This window comes from Megascapheus bottae, unplaced genomic scaffold (genome assembly GCF_031878675.1).
Source record: "Megascapheus bottae isolate mThoBot1 unplaced genomic scaffold, mThoBot2.hap1 HAP1_SCAFFOLD_208, whole genome shotgun sequence".
In the NCBI taxonomy this organism is placed as follows: Eukaryota; Metazoa; Chordata; class Mammalia; order Rodentia; family Geomyidae; genus Megascapheus; species Megascapheus bottae.
The window spans coordinates 183,019-198,722 of record NW_028327395.1 but is presented as its reverse complement, the minus strand read 5'-3'; the positions used below and the strand labels follow the sequence as shown (position 1 = coordinate 198,722).

The window sequence follows — 15,704 nt, the reverse complement described above, 5'->3', positions numbered from 1 at the left end:
AGGTCTCCAGGTGGGTCCTTCTCTCCACAGAAGCTGTGCACACACAGGGACTAGCCAGCTTCACCACCAGCCCCAGAGCCAAGCCTGTATGACCTGGGCTGCTAGCCAGGAAAACAGGGACAGTGCCTGCATTATGCCTGTTCATGCACCGGCAAATGTTCAGTGCATTGTCTCACTGAAGCTGGACAGAGACCCAGAGGAGCTGTCCAGGATTTCTGTGGTAATTCTACATTTCTGTCCAAAGGAAATCCAAGCACAGTTGTCTAATACAACTGGGCTGGACTCCACTGGGACATGAAGAAGAAATTGCTTCCAGCTCCTGGGTCCTTGGGAGCTTCATACAATCATTTGAAAACCTCCTGTTCAGGCAACTTGCAGGCCTGGCTCTAAAACAAAACCAAGCCTGTCTCCCTTCTCTCTCACTTTCCCATTTGTCACTTCTCTCTGTCCCTCCTACAGAGACAGCATGCAGATTTACGAGAAATTGTCAGAGATCGTTTCTCCTTCGTGCTCTTACTTCCGGACCAAAGTGCTACTCTTTCAGGTAGAGAGAAAGGGGTCAGAAAGAACAGTGCTAAGAAGGCAAAAGTGGGATCCAGTTCCAAAAAGAAATGCTTTCCCTTTATTTTTTCTCTCCATTCTGGATCTTGAACTCAGGGCATGGCTGTTGTCCACCGTTTTTAATACTCAGTGCTCTTCATTTTCAGTCCCAAGCCCACTCCACGTTTGGAGTTGATTGTAATTCACAGACTCAGTGTCTGTGGATTGAACTGGGATCCTCCGATCTCAGGCTCTTGAGTACCTGGTATGTAAGTCAGCTGCACTGCTCAGGAGTGAGTTGCTCTGCCATGGGATATTTCAGAGCTGTCCTTAGAGCCAAACAGACATAGCACACACTTGGTTTGGATCTTAACATTCAGAGCCAGGATGTCTACCTGAAGGAACTGGGTCTCTCTGTTCTCCCTAGAGCAGATGCTGCTCACCGCCATACAAACACAGAGAAGGACTAGACAGGGGAACTGAAGGTGGCTGGGGGTTTTCTTGACAAGGGAGGCCAGGCACTGCTCACTAAGTCCTGAAATCTCAGCTGGACATAACTGCGAGCCCTAACCTTGACACTCAACCATGAAACCCCGCAAGTGAACTAGTCGCTCCGATAGAGACACCCACACAAATCAAGAAAGGAAAAGATGTATCTACCTCTACATTCCAACATACTGAGCTCCTTCACACACGATTCCAGAAGCCTCAGTGGGAAGGGCTACAGACTGGACTCCTCAATGCCTTGACCCGCTTGTCCACTACAGTATATCTTGGGAACTCCCCACCCAGATGCATAGAGAAAGATTTCTGCCAGGACACAGACACATAGGGAAGAGCTTTGTGGGAAAGAAACTTTCTCATGATTCAGAGCCCCTCCCCTAGGTGAGGAAATCCAGAATTTTTTTTTTAGGAAGTTAGCTGAAAGTCCATAATCCTAGATGGGGCTGGGGAATGATGCACGGAAATGCAGTAACTACCTCTGAATACTCCATGAAACAACAACAGAGAAGCTACTATTGGGGTCCATGAGCTCTTGTATCATTTTCTGCTTACTGGGAGGGCTGATGGTCCACAAAGAATTGGAGTTTCCTTCCAATTCTGCTACCGTTATGTCTTCTTTTTCATAATTCTCCAGAAATTGCATAGCGCCCTGTATGTGCACAAATGCACATGCATAAATTAATTAGAAACATAATGCTTATAAAGAAAACAATTACTCCTCCCTGTGATAGCAAAGAGATTTCTTGATAGGAAAGGATTATTTATGATACACAGATGCTACGTCCCATTTTGCTCTCAGGGATGGCAGCTGTCAATCAGCTGGCTGAACCCCAGTGATGTACCCCCACAGAAATGCTCCAGTTAAGCAATAATGGATATCCAGATAGGGTTTTTTTTTTATTACTGTCATTGTGTCTCTTCTCTTCTTAGACAGAAATTTATGAAGTCAGAGATAGTTTTCAAGATTTTCACCTAGAACATCTTGGCTGTCTTTTACTAGTTCCAAAATTCGTTTTGATAGGGTGTAGTATGATGATGGTAATTTTATACAATTTAACTGGAGATAAGAATTTGTCTACCCTGGCTGCCTCAGAGTAGCTAGGATTGCAGACCTGAGCCACCAATGCCCGGGCCTAAACATGACTTACAGAACTCATTTTCATGATGCCAGTGACTCACTCCTGTAATCCTAGCACTCTGCCACTTAAGCCACAGCACCACTTCTGCCTTTTTCTGTGTATGTGGTACCAAGGAATCCAACCCAGGGCTTCATGCATGGTAGGCAAGCACTCTGCCACTAGGCCACACTTTCAGTTTGTTTTAGTCTGGGTAGCTGTCATAGGCTTTGTGATGATGATGATTTTTTTGCCAGTCCTGTGGCTTGAGCCCAGGGCCTGAGCATTGTCCTTGGGCTTTCTCAAGGCTAGCACTCTACCACTTGAGCCACAGCACCACTTGTGGCTTTTTCTATGTATGTGGGGTGCTGAGAAATCCAACCCGGGTCTTCGAGCATGCTAGGCAAGCACTCTTACCACTAGGCCAAACTCCTAGCCACTGATGATTTCTTTTTATTTTGGTCCTGGGCGTGCTACTGGGTGTTGTAGTACCCAGGCTAGCACTCTATCACTTGAGCCATAGCTCCACTTCTGTCTTTTTTTGGTGGTTAGCCAGAGATTAGAGCCTCTCAGACAACTGGACGTGGTGGCACATGCCTGTATTCCTAGCTACTCAGGAGGCTGAGATCTGAGGATTGTGGTTGAAAGCTATGCCAGGCACTAAAGTCCATGAGACTCTTATCTCCAATTAACCACCGGAAACCTGGAAGTGGCTTGTGGCTCAAGGGGTAGGGCAGTAGGCTTGAGCTGAAGAGCTGAGGGACAGTGCCCAGGCTCTCAGTTCAAGCCCCGCAAAGAAAAAAAAAAAGAGTGTCACAGGCTTTCCTGCCTGTGAGCTGGTTTTGAACCACAATTCTCAAATTTTAGCCTTTTGAATAGCTATGATTATAAGTGTGAACATCCCGGCACCTGGTTCAACCTTTTACAAAAGAAGTTGACTAGAAAGTCTTCATGAGTATGTAAATAGAGCAAAGAATGGAAGCTCTTTCTCCCGCCATGTCCAGGGAAGAGGACCAGTGATAAACTAATAGAATGCTCATGATCTCACCCATCCACCAACCCTCAAACCCAACTATCTCTGTTATTAAGCAAATAACAGACATGTGCTTTCTCCTAATTTGAATTATTTTCTGAGGATAGATTCTCAGCATAATAGACATGCCAAAGAGCCATATCTACTGTAGCTTAAAAGTTAAAAAAAAGGCTTAAAAGCTATTGAACTCACATTAAACTATTGTTAATTTAAATTATGTCTATCACCATTTATGCCTGATAACAAGCCATGGCAAAGTATTAAGCAATTTAAAGTCCTGGGCTCACGTAAAGCAAGGTCTTCTCAGAGATCTACTGCAAGTATTTACTTACGGTGTCCTTAGAGAAAGCTCTTATGAATTTATTAAACTTTTGCTGGTCCATCACTTTCAGTTGGCTTTGCTGAGCACTCATTGTGAAAATAGGCTGGAAAACAAAGGCACACAGGCTATAAGCATTGCTGACACTTCTCTGTCCCCTATGTTAGAAGAAATACATTTGCACAGTACAACCATCTAGCATCCTGAGGTATCTGGCCTCAGAGATCATTCTCTGTGTCTTTCTCTTGGTAGTCTGGGGTTTAACCTGGGGCCACTTGAAGGATACTCCCCAGCTTTGTTTGCTCTAGGTGATGTTTTTGATAGGGTTTTGCATTTTTGCCCAGGAATGGCCTCAGACCAGGATCCTCCTTTCCTATGCCTCTTGCCTAGCTAGGATTACAAACACCTGCCACCACACTCATCTTATTTATTGAGATGGGGGATCTTGCTAACTTCCCAGACTGGCATCAAACCACTCTGTGTGTGTGTGTGTGTGTGTGTGTGTGTGTGTGTGAGGGGGTGGGGAAGGAGAGGGGGAGAGGGAGAAAGAGGGGAGACAGAGAGAAAGAGGAGGGAGGGGTGAGAGAGAAAGTATATATTGGTCGAAGGGTATAGACAAGGTTCCTTAGCTTTTTTGCTTGAGGCTGTTACGTGACCACTTGAGCTACAGCTCCACTTCTAGCTTTTTAGTGGTTAATTGGAGATAGTTTCATAGTTTCTCACTTCCTGCCCACCCTGGCTTCCAACTATGATCTTCAGAGCTCAGCCTCTTCAGTTGCTAAGTTGTGAGCCACAGTACCTAGCTCAAGTCACTCTCTTCCACCTACTGAATATTTGGAATTAAAAATCAGAGCCATCTTGCAAGGGCCAGATATAATGTTTATGCAGCGATTGTTTGTGTGTTCAAACCAGATGGCTGATGGTACTAGGGTTCAAATCCAAGGCCTTATGCATGCGAGGCAATGAACTGATTTTTTTTTCTCCATCTCTTGCATGAACTTCACACAGTGTTGGCTAAATAGTCAATACCAGGACAGGATATTGGAACTGCCAGCCATCGCTAACTATTCTTGAAGGTGTTGCTGAGAGAATGCAGCCTTAAGAAAGGCTCTGGAAGGTAGGTTAGACCTAGGTTACCTGATATCCTCCCAGGGTGATGGTAACCGAGACATCCAGAGGCTGGTTAATAACTCCAGCGACAGATTTAATCAAGGACATGAAGAGCAGCGGGAACCAGACAATGCAGATGAGCAAGACAATGATCATACCGCCCATGCCATATTTTACCACTTTCTTCTTCTTCTGGCCCCGGGGCTGAGGGTATCTCTGCAAGAGAAGGATTCCAAGAGGCCTGGGCACACATGCTGGGAGAGGTGCAGTGAGAGTTCACAGGACTGATTCTTTTCTACTTACACTGACATGGGGATGGCAACCTTGTCCCAACCTTAGAGCAAAGTTGAGAAGTGGAGTGACGCTGTGTCAAGCTTACAACATGTCCTCTGGTCCACAGAGTGCTGCCAAAGAATCCTGAAGGGGGGCTCACACCTGTAATCTTAGCCACTCAGGAGTCTCAGAGCTGAGGGTTATGGGTAGAAGCCAGCCTGGGCAGAAAAGTCCATGAGACACTTGTCTCTGTTTAACTGTCACAAAAGCCAGAAGTGGAGCATGACTCAAGAGGTAGAGTGCTAGCTTTGAGCATAAAAAAATCTCAAGCACAGTGCTGAGGCCCTGAGTTCAAGCCCCAGGACTGGCAAAAAGAAAAAAAAAAGTATCCTGAAAAGTTGTGTGTTTTGTTTGTGAGTGTGGGTCACACATCCTGCAGACTAAATTGAATGTTTTTAAGGCATTATGTATGGAAAAGAAATTTTAAATTCCTGAATACTTAAAACCAGCGTCTTGAAGTCAGCCTTCCCTGCATAGAGGATAGAAAGACTTTTAAATGGCATTCCTGAAGCTGGTGCTAGAGGCTCTGCTTATAATCCTCACTTCTCAGGAGGCTCAGATCTGCGGATCACGATTTGAAGCCATCCAGGGCAGAAAAGTTCCTGATACTCTTATCTCTAATTAACCAGCAAATAAAACCAACCAACCAAACAAAACGCAAAACTAGGGCAGGGAGTTTGGCCTAGTGTTAGAGTGCTTACCTAGCATGCACAAAGACCTGGGTTCGATTCCTCGGTACCATATACATAGAAAAAAACCAGAAGTGATGCAGTGGCTCAATTTGTAGAGCTCTAGCCTTGAGAAAGTCCAACAACAGTGCTCAGGCCCTGAGCTCAAGTCCAGGACTGGCAAACCCCCCACTCCCAAAACCAAAAAACTAGACTGGAGGTGTGGCTCAAGAAGTACAGTGCTAGCCATGAGGGGAAATGTTGAACAAGGGCCTCCAGCTCTCAATTCAAACTCCAATACCTACACATACACAAAAATTGAATTCCTGATGTATGAGGGCCTGGGTTCCCCTGGGTAAGAGTGGAGAAGTGAGAGGAGTGCAGGAGTGTGATGGGCAGGAGGAGGAGTCTGCACGCTGCACCCATAAGGCAGGAGGTCATTCCACTGGATTTGAAGCAGGCAGTAAGATTCCACTAAGTGCTGTGGGCAGTGAGAGGGGAAGCTCTGCTCCTTAGGCGCAAAAGTGCTCCAGATCCACCCCTGCATTCCTGCGGAAAACTTTCTCCTTTGTTCTCTCCGAGTCCCTCCACCTCCAGTACCCGGACTGAACTTGTGCTTGCTAGACACATATTCTGTCCATCCACACACTACTTTTTTTTTTTTTTGCCAGTCCTGGGGCTTGAACTTAGGGTCTGAGCACTGTTCTTGAACACTTTTTGCTCAAGGCTAGCGCTCTTCCACGTGAGCCACAGCACCACTTCTGGCCTTTTCTGTGTATGTGGTATTGAGGAATTGTTAAGGGGAGCAGGGAGTGTAGAGGGGAGCAGGGACTGGTGCCACCCAGAATGCCTAAGAGTTCCCCTGCCCCATTGTGGAAGGTCGACAATGGTACAGCCCAGCCACCTTGACCTCCCCACCCCCCCCCAATGAGGAGGGATATCTGGTACAGCCCAGTCGCCTTTGCACTTCTAGGGAGGGGCAACCTTGACCTTCTCCCCACCCCCATGAGGAGGGATATCAGCTTGGGTGGGGGTGGGCCCCTTTTGTGTGGAGACCTTCCCAATTTGCAACTCCAACTAAGGTGATAGGTAAATGCAAACACTGGGCTGTAACCCTATTGGCTACCTGCGTGTGGCTGGAGCTGGCTATGGTCCCTCTGTGTATGTAACTATCCCATTGGCCACCTGTGTGGCCAGGTTCCACCACATGGGTTTTGCCCTTAAAAACCCTGCGTGAGAGCCGCTCAGGGTCACAGTGTCAGCTCCCGAGTCTGCACTGTGTCCCTGGCTGGTCAGTTCACCATCTATTTCTCCAATAAATTCACCTTTTTATATGAGACTGTCTCTGTGTGGTGGACTCTGGTGGGACGTGGAATCCCCACCTGGAGGGATGTGGAATCCCCTCCTCTTGACCCCATAACAGAATCAAACCCAGGGCTTTGTGCATGCTAGACAAGCACACTACTACTAGGCTATGCTCCTGGTCCCCCGATACCTTTTATTTTTAGTTTTGGTTTTTGTTTTCTTAATTAACTTTATCTGGGCTGGCCGGACACCAAGATCCTCCAACCTCTTCCTCTTTAGTAGTTGAGATTACAGATGCACACAAATTCTAATATTCTAATTTAGAGCTTCACAAATAAAACTAGAGTTCAGTATTTTAATATTGAATTAACTGATAAATTAATTAGTTGATTAATATCTATCAAATATGGTGTGTGAGTTTGTGTGTGTGTGTGTGTATACACAAATGAGCTGATTTGATTTTCCACTATTCAGTCAATGAAGCAAGTTGAGGGCACTCCTGTCAGTACACCATAATAACTCTGCATTGTGAAGGAATCTGTGAGATCAAGAAAAATGTGTCTCTCTTGCCCTTCCTTCCTTTCTTTCTTTTCTTTCTTCATTCTTTTCTCCCCTTTCTACCTCCCTCCCCCTCCCTTCCTTCCTCTCTTTCTCTCTCCCTGTCTCATTTCCTTCCTTTTTCTCTGTCTCACTTTCTCTCTCTCTCTGTTTTTCTGTCTTTGCCTCTCTCTCTCTCTTTCTGTCTCTCTCTCTTTCTCTCTGATGGTACTGGGACTGGAACTTGTTCCAGCATTCTGCTACTTGATTTAAGCCCCCAGCAAAGCAGATGTGTCTTATCTCTGTCATGGACAGCTGTGGTCTGTTCTGCTAAAGTGGGCCCTAGTCCTCAGCTATCTCAATAGCCGCTGGAGCTAGCTCTTGTTCCTCCCTGCTGTGCTCCCTGGGTGGTTCAGGATGAACTCTGGATCTATCTCCAGGCAGGTGGCCACTTTTCTAAGGGATTGCCATTTTCTTCTCTGAACTACTCAGTCATCCCTTTCCTAGGCACTTAGCTCTTTACTACAGGCCAGTGGGGAAACTCAGTTCAGCAGCCCTGCTCTGTTACATTTCCCACCAGCTTCCTGGAGCGCTCTGGGAAGCAGCTGTAAGGAAATCATTGTGGAATCTGCCCAGGAATAAGTGGCCTGCATGAGTGGGCATGTGCCTTTCTGGAAATTGTTCTTGTTCATCAACTGTATTATACTGTGTTTGTAGGAAATCAACCTATCAAATATACTGAGTGGAACAGCTCACACCTGTAATCTTAGCCACTCGAAGAATATTGTGATTGAAGCCAACACAGGCAAAAACTTTGCATGCTTGCATGCCCCTGTTGTAAGGACCCGACCGAAAAATAGCAAAGGCACAAGAGGATTGGAGTGTGGTTCAAGTAGTAAACACCTGCCTAGCAAACTCAGGCCCCTGAGTCAAAGCACCAGTACAAAAAATACAAAAAGGAACACCTGAGTGGGAATTTGTGTCATTAGAGACTTTTTGTCTTGTCATTATTCCCCGAACAATACGGTCAGCCCTGTATTTGCTTAGCATTTGCATTCTTAGGCTTTATGAGTAATCTAGGGATGACAAAGTACACAGATTATCCTTGGTATATACACATACACTACAACATCATTTTATGTAAGAAACTTAGGCATCTGGCAGACCTGAAAGAAGAAAAAGTCTCCCATGGATTCCCAATGAACATGACCATTGAAAGAGAAACCAGTTTTTGAACTAAGCGTTGTTAGCGGAGATACACAACTGATCATTTATCTGTGGAAAAATGACTTCCAGGGCTGAAGTTCTGTTTGAATCTGGAATGCCCCTTGGTGGTCTGTGTGCTAAATTCTTCCTGCTCCTGGAAGGGGCTGGGTCTTAGGGGGAAGACCTTGGTGGAGGACTGTGGGATTTTGATGTTTTTCTCTTTCTACTTCCCAGTCACCATGTGCTGAATACAGGACTCTGCTACATGGCTCCTGCCTTGGCGAGCTGTGCTGCCCAGTGCCCAAAGTAATAAGAACAAGTGGTCAAGATAGCAAGTCACAAATCTTTCCTCTCTTTAAGCTGATATATCACAGGTGCTTTGTTATGGTGTGAGTGATCTAACACTTGAGAGTGAGCCGAGTGCTGCCATGATATCTATCTGTGTGGCTGGTACATATCTTAGCAACCTACCCTTGAAGCAGCCAATTTAGTAACAGAGTGACTTTAATTGCCATCTTCTTTTCTTTTTATGGACCTTTTGGTTACTCGTCTTAATTCTCTTTTCTGTTTAGCTTGTTGATTATCTCACAAATCAATTCTAGTTTGCATTCTTTCCATTATTTCAAGTTGCTGAAAACATCTATTCTCCTTAGAATAAAAATTATTTTTTTTCTCATATGTAATGATTTCTACTCTCAGTGCCTCTTTGGTATGGTGGCTCTTCGCTCCTGTGTTCTGGTTTACACACAGTTTGTGCTGCCTTGATCTCTAAGCTGACAGTATTGAGGGGTAACGAAGGCTTTACAAGGCATTTTGACTTTGTGAATGGATTGATGTCTGTTGGGAAAACAGGCTTGCTATCATAGGAGCTTAATTTCTTTCTTCTTCAACATAAGCCCGGCAGTTTCCCTGATTTTCTGTCATGCATGGATCAGTGGGAATTCATTAGTAGAAGCCAGAACTGGGAACCCAAACAACCTTCCTTTCTTTAAAAATCACCCAGTCTCAGGGTTTCTGTTAGAGCAGCAACAACAAAAATGAACCAAGTTGAGTACAATGGCTCACTCTTTATCATTCTAGCAACTTGGGGACTGCAGTTCTGGCTGTCCCAGGTATAAAGTGAAACTCTGTCAAAAAAAAAAAAAACAAAACATCAACATAAAGAGGGCTGCTAAGGCATATGGCTTAAGTGGTAGAGCAAGTACTCAGCAAGAAGGAAGCCTTGAGTTCAAATCCCAGTGCTTCCAACCTCCACCCCCCCAAACCCTCCCCCCCAAAACGTAGATCAAGGCATCCTGTTATTATGTCAGTTCCTTTGCTCCCTTAACGTAAGACCATGCCAAGACAATTTCGAGCACCTGCATTAGTGCTATCTCTTTTGCTCTACTAGCCTCATAAACACAGAGGCTGCAGCATGATGGGCCTATGTCTGGAATGTGAAAAAAGCACCAGAAACTCAAAGTACACAAGAGAATTTATGTAGATCGGGGGAGACAGTTCCAAAGAATAATGTTTTTTGCATGCCAATAATGGGACTTGAACTCAAGACCTTGCATGATGTCCCTTAGCTTTTTTTTTTGGTGGGTCATAGGGCTTGAACTTGGCCTAGGTGCTCATGTCCCTGAGCTCTTCAGCTCAAGGCTACCAACCTACCCTGAGCTAAGCCCCATTTCCCATTTTCTAAAGGTTAACTGGAGATAAGAGTCTCATATCCTCCTGTGCCTGGGCTGGCTTTTAATCTTGATCCTCAGATCTCAGCCTCATGAGCAGCTAGGATTACAGGCCTGGGTCACCACACCTGGCCCTTAACTTTTTCACTAAAGTGAGCCACAGCTCCACTTTTGGCTTTCTTTTCTGTTGATTGTAGTTTATTGGAGATTAAGAATCTCACAGTCTTTCCTGCTCAGGCTGGCTTAGAACTAGGATTACAGGTGTGATTCTGGGTATTTTTATTGCTATTACACAAGAGGTTCTTACTTTATATGCTACCTAAACTTTTGAAAAATCCAACAAATCTCATCTGTATTTGAATATTTAACACAGTGGAATAAAGAAATACTTACACTTGAATTTCTTTTGTATAAAGAGGTTCATTCCCTAGCTGTCCTGAAAGAAGGTGAACATGAGCTCCGGCCATCTTCCACACTCCATAGCCTCTGCCCCAGAGAGCACTGTGACAATAACTTTAGTATACTGCACCCAGAGGCAGAAAATATTTGAATGCTATTGCTGACACCGGCAAAAGTAAGATCAAAACCTCCAACTCCAGTGAGTTGCAAATCAATGCACAATTATTTATAGGCCATGACCATTTTTGCCTCTGCCTGCATTCATTTGGCCATAAAACTCCCACCAGCTATATGATCCTTGTAAGCAATCTGCTTTACAAGTGAAACAAATGAGAAGGAGGCACTTTTATGGGCTTCTTACCTTTTCTGATTCCCGCCAGCACTTCAGGATGAAAATGTGGGCATAGATGTCCTCCACACAAATCCAGCTGGAGAGGCTCAAGGTTGTATCTGTCCATACCCAATCCATCACTGCCCTCAGCTCAGTCAGGAATGGAACCAGGCGGAACCTGCCAGAAACCACCTCTGGTCAGAGAAGTCTTTGTGTGGTGGCCCCATTATCTATCTCACCTCAAGAATGCATGCACTTCCTTTGTTTAAACCTAATGGCTGAAGACAAACTCTCAAGGTGACTCTCCCAGGAAAATCAAACTTGCATTATGAGCTCAATATGTACATTAGTATTTTTCATTCTTATCATGTTCTCTGGTAATTATATAATCAATTACTATTTCTATTTGTTTGCATGCATGCATGCATGCATGCATGCATGCATGCAGGGGTGTGTGGTGTGTGTGTGTCTCATGGATTTTCTGCACAGGCTAGAATCAAACCATGATCTCCAGCTTTCAGTTTCTTGAGTAGCTAGGTGTGATCCCCAGCATCGGGCTGGGTTCCATTTTTAATGACATAAGTTTCATTCACATTTATTTGTTTATGATTATCTGTTGGCCATAGGGTTACTGAACTATGTGTTACTTCCTGATGGATGTAGTAGTAAAGACAATACATCTGGTAAGAGAAGATGAGGGCAAAAGGGAAATGTCAGGGGGATAGGACATGCCTCTGGGAGGCGAGGGCAGGAGGAAGCTCTGTGGGAGGACCAGTCGCCTCTGTCTTAGCCTCCTTTGCATGTTGTAGCTTGGCCTAGGCTCCTCTAGGCATGGGGGAAGATTCAGATTTAAGAAGGGCACAGACCTTCTCCCAGCCTGGGGAACTAGAGACTGTTCTAGAATTCTGATCACTGAGAAATTCCCACCTGGGCTCTTTTGGCTCCTAAAAGACATATGTACTAGGCCTAGGCCCAACCTAGAACTGAATGCTCAATGTGTTGTTGTTCACAAGAGCTGGATATCCCCCATTCCTCTTCTGGACTGGATAGCCAGTGCTTAGGTGTCTCATGTGTCTCATGTGTCTCATGTGGTAATGTGACTGACATCCAGGGCGATGGAGAGAAGATGCACTGAATCATGGCACTGAAGAACATACTACCCACAGCAAAGCATGCTGATAGCATTCAGATGTTTTGTTTTTTTTTTTTTGGTTGGTCATGGGGCTTGAACTCTGGGCCTGGGTTGTCCCTTAGCTCTTCAGCACAAGGCTACTGCCCTAACCCCTGAGCCACAGTGGCACTTCCGGTTTTCTGGAGATTAATTGGAGTTAAGAGTCTCATGGACTTTTTAGTGCCCAGGCTGGCTGTGAAGTGAGATCCTCAAATCTCAGCCTCCTGAGTAGCTAGCATCACAGATGTGAATCACTGCACCCTGCTCAGGTGGCTTTTGGTGGGATAAAAATCCCTCTTGAAATTCCCAAAGTGTTTTTAATGGTCTAGTCTATGCGCTCAGTTTATTAATATTTTAGGATCACACAGCCATTAGTATTATTATTATTATTGTTGTTGTTGTTGTTCCTGGAGCTTGATTTGGGCGCTGTCCCTGAGCTATTTTTGCCCAAGACTAATGCTCTGCCACTTGAGCCCACAGCTCCACTTCCAGCATGTATTTATTTATTTGTTTGTTTGTTTATTTATTTATTTATTTTGGTAGTTAATTGGCTTGAAGACTCAAGAACTTCTGTGTCCAGGCTGGTTTGGAACTGTGATCCTCTTATTTCAGTCTGCTGATTAGACAGGATTACAGGCATGAACTAGTGCCTGCCCATAACCCCATTTTCACCCCCAAGTATTTTCACAGTAATTAAGTAGGATACTGAAATAGAAAATCATATCATGTAGTTGATCCTAGAATAGCTTTCTTGGCAGGTGAGGGGCAATTACACTCAAAAGGCATTTCATGACTGCCATTTCTGCAGTTGCCTTCTTCCTTTCTATACAGAAAACAGCTGTCAGCCTACACTCCAACAGTGATAGTGACACACAGCTTCCTCACCCTTAAAACAAGAAGAGGTTGACATAATTGTAGCTCTTGGTGAGAAAGTTTCCCAGCACTCGTGTCGGGTACCCACAGCGGATTTGATAGGCTGACAGCCCGAAGTAAACACACTTCACAAAGTACCAAAGCTGGGCAACTAGGTTCTGGCTGAATTTCCTAAAATGTAAAAATATACAAAGTCATGAGAATATTTTGCTGCTTCAAAGAGATACAAGTTGCAATTTAAAATCAACAAATCTCATTTTTTGCCACTTAAAGCAATTCTAAGGAATTCTTCATACACAGCAGTGTGCCGAAGATAAAAGGTGGGGCAAGAGAATCAAATAATGGAACTTCCAATGTGCAGTTAGTTTCAAAAGCCATGATTACAGTCAATTGCTATTCAGTGCATCTATTAATAACTTATAAAAACACAAGTGATGTAACTACTTTAGTCTAGATTAAAAGCAATCATGATTGGCAGTTATATTTGGGGTCTAGGCATAGCACCTATTGTTCCATCTCTGCAAGGAGCAGAGGTAGGATAATTTTTTTACAGTCCTGGGACTTGAACTCAGGGCCTAGGCACTGTTCTTGAGCTTTCTCAAGGTTAGGGCTCTACCACTTGAGCCACAGCACCACTTCCTGCTTTTACTATGGATGTGATACAGAGGAATAGAACCCAGGGCTTTGTGCATACTGGGCAAGTACTCTACCACTAGGACCCACGATAATCTTGATCTAGGCTAGTCCTGGGCAAAAATGTGAGCGCTTATCTGAAAAATAACTAATAAATAAATAAATAAAGGGAGTGTGGATTTGCACTCAGTTTAGAAGAGATCCCAAACTTTTGCGTCTCATTTCCTTCTGTCTCTGCTCATAAAGATCTCACCTCTCAGTCACACTAGGTAAGATGAAGAACATCCAGAAGTGGATCCCAAACACAAGGATGACCTGGAAAATGACCTTGCCTAGCACAGTCTTCCTGAGGTAGAGTGCTCGGTCCACCACCATGGTTCCAAACTGAATGAGCACCATTACCAGAAATGGCCCAGGGACCTGGTCTTCCGACAGTGAAGAGGTAATGTCTGCAGCCGCCGAATGTTTCTGGGAAGAGACATGAGGTTTAGGCCTGAGTGGTACTGCCCAGTAAATGATGGGCATTCAGAGGCCTTTGCTCAAACTTACCCCAAAGGCCCAAAAGCCAAAGACAATGATGATGAAATCTACAGTGTCAGCCAAGAACATTAGCACATACACGTCAGTCACAGCGCTGTAGTCTGGGTGAATGAGGTCATACAAGAACTGTCTGATGGGTACATAAATTTGCAGAGTCCTGCAAGTCAGAAAATAACACATACTTGCTTCAGAAGGAGGAGGAGGATGAGGAGAGAATAATTAGCCCCTATGATCAATAGATCATTCTGTTCTCAGTCTCAGGATAATCTTTCTGGAGACAGATCCTTATAGGAGGGCAGATAGGATTTTTTTTTTTGCCAAGACAGGTATGATCTCTGAAGATGATACTGTACATCTCTTCCCTTGCTTGTGGCACAAAAGAGGATTCTGAGCCTTGGAAAGTGGGTTGGGGGTACATCTCACCTCTGGTTGTAAAAAATCAGTAAAGCCACTTCCCCAGCTCTGTGACTAACTTCTGGTATACTCACTTCTTTATTGTAAATGCCTTTGCTTTGATTAAATGCTCTTGAAGTTTTTCCATGTAAAGTTCCCTTTTGCTTTTTTGTTTAATGCTCAAAACACTGCTTCCTTTCTGGCTGCTATTCCGGGTGCTTGTACTGCCTAAAAGCAACAAAGAATGGAGAGAAATCACAAGATGCTGGGTGAGGGGTGAGTCAGACCTGTCACTCACAGTATCGGGGCAGCCCGTGGAGCCCACATGCTTAATGGTTGGAGGGCACTTGGGCAGATGGCTTCACGAACTAGTGTCTAGTAGGCTGTCTTCTCAACTCTGCGTCACTGAACAACATCTTTGGGGTTTAGCTCTGAAATCGCTGCTCAAGGATTTTCTAGGGACACACTGGAAGAACAGCCTTGAATGTGCTCAACAGTCCTGGTAGAACCTATGGCCCATCCCTGTTTTCATGCCTCGACTTCACTAAGGGTATAATGACAAAAATGAGGTCTGCCAGTGTCTGTCTGCCTCAGAAGCAGGTTCTGAGGACAAACATCCCCAAGCATTTGGCAATTTCCAAATAAATACTAGTTTCCACAAATATGAAGGCCTAGTTACTCAGTTACTCTAAGAGTAGCAACTGTAGGACAAATCTACTTTCTCTTTCTTTTTTCTTTTTCATCAGTCATGGGGCTTGAACTCTGGGCCTAGGCATTGTTCCTGAGCTCTTCAGCTCAAGGCTAGGGCTCTACCACTTGAGTCAAAGCACCACTTCCAGTTTTCGGTTTGATCAGATCTCAGCCTCCTGAGTAGTTAGGATTACAGGCGTGAGCCCGGAACAAATCTACTTTCTGATCACACTGGCTGTTTAGCAAGTAGTAAGTCATTTAGGAATTAACTAGGTAGTTTTGTGAAAAGCCCCCACTGGCTAAATTAAAATCCACTTTTCAAAGGACTTAGTTC

The 15,704-nt window shown here is 44.6% G+C and overlaps 1 protein-coding gene across 1 annotated transcript in view; it reads right to left on the bottom strand.

Annotated features, from left to right (window-relative positions):
- Window positions 1-798: 798 nt before the first annotated feature.
- The window catches only part of LOC150039894 (piezo-type mechanosensitive ion channel component 2-like), a 172,189-nt gene continuing 157,283 nt past the window's right edge, over window positions 799-15,704 (bottom strand). The window contains 9 exon segments of the mRNA XM_090327524.1: window positions 799-869; window positions 1,521-1,693; window positions 3,525-3,617; window positions 4,649-4,837; window positions 11,101-11,248; window positions 13,127-13,285; window positions 14,001-14,215; window positions 14,297-14,444; window positions 14,776-14,908. Of these exon segments, the coding sequence (XP_090183650.1) occupies window positions 815-869; window positions 1,521-1,693; window positions 3,525-3,617; window positions 4,649-4,837; window positions 11,101-11,248; window positions 13,127-13,285; window positions 14,001-14,215; window positions 14,297-14,444; window positions 14,776-14,908 (1,313 nt within the window). The 3' untranslated portion in view covers window positions 799-814.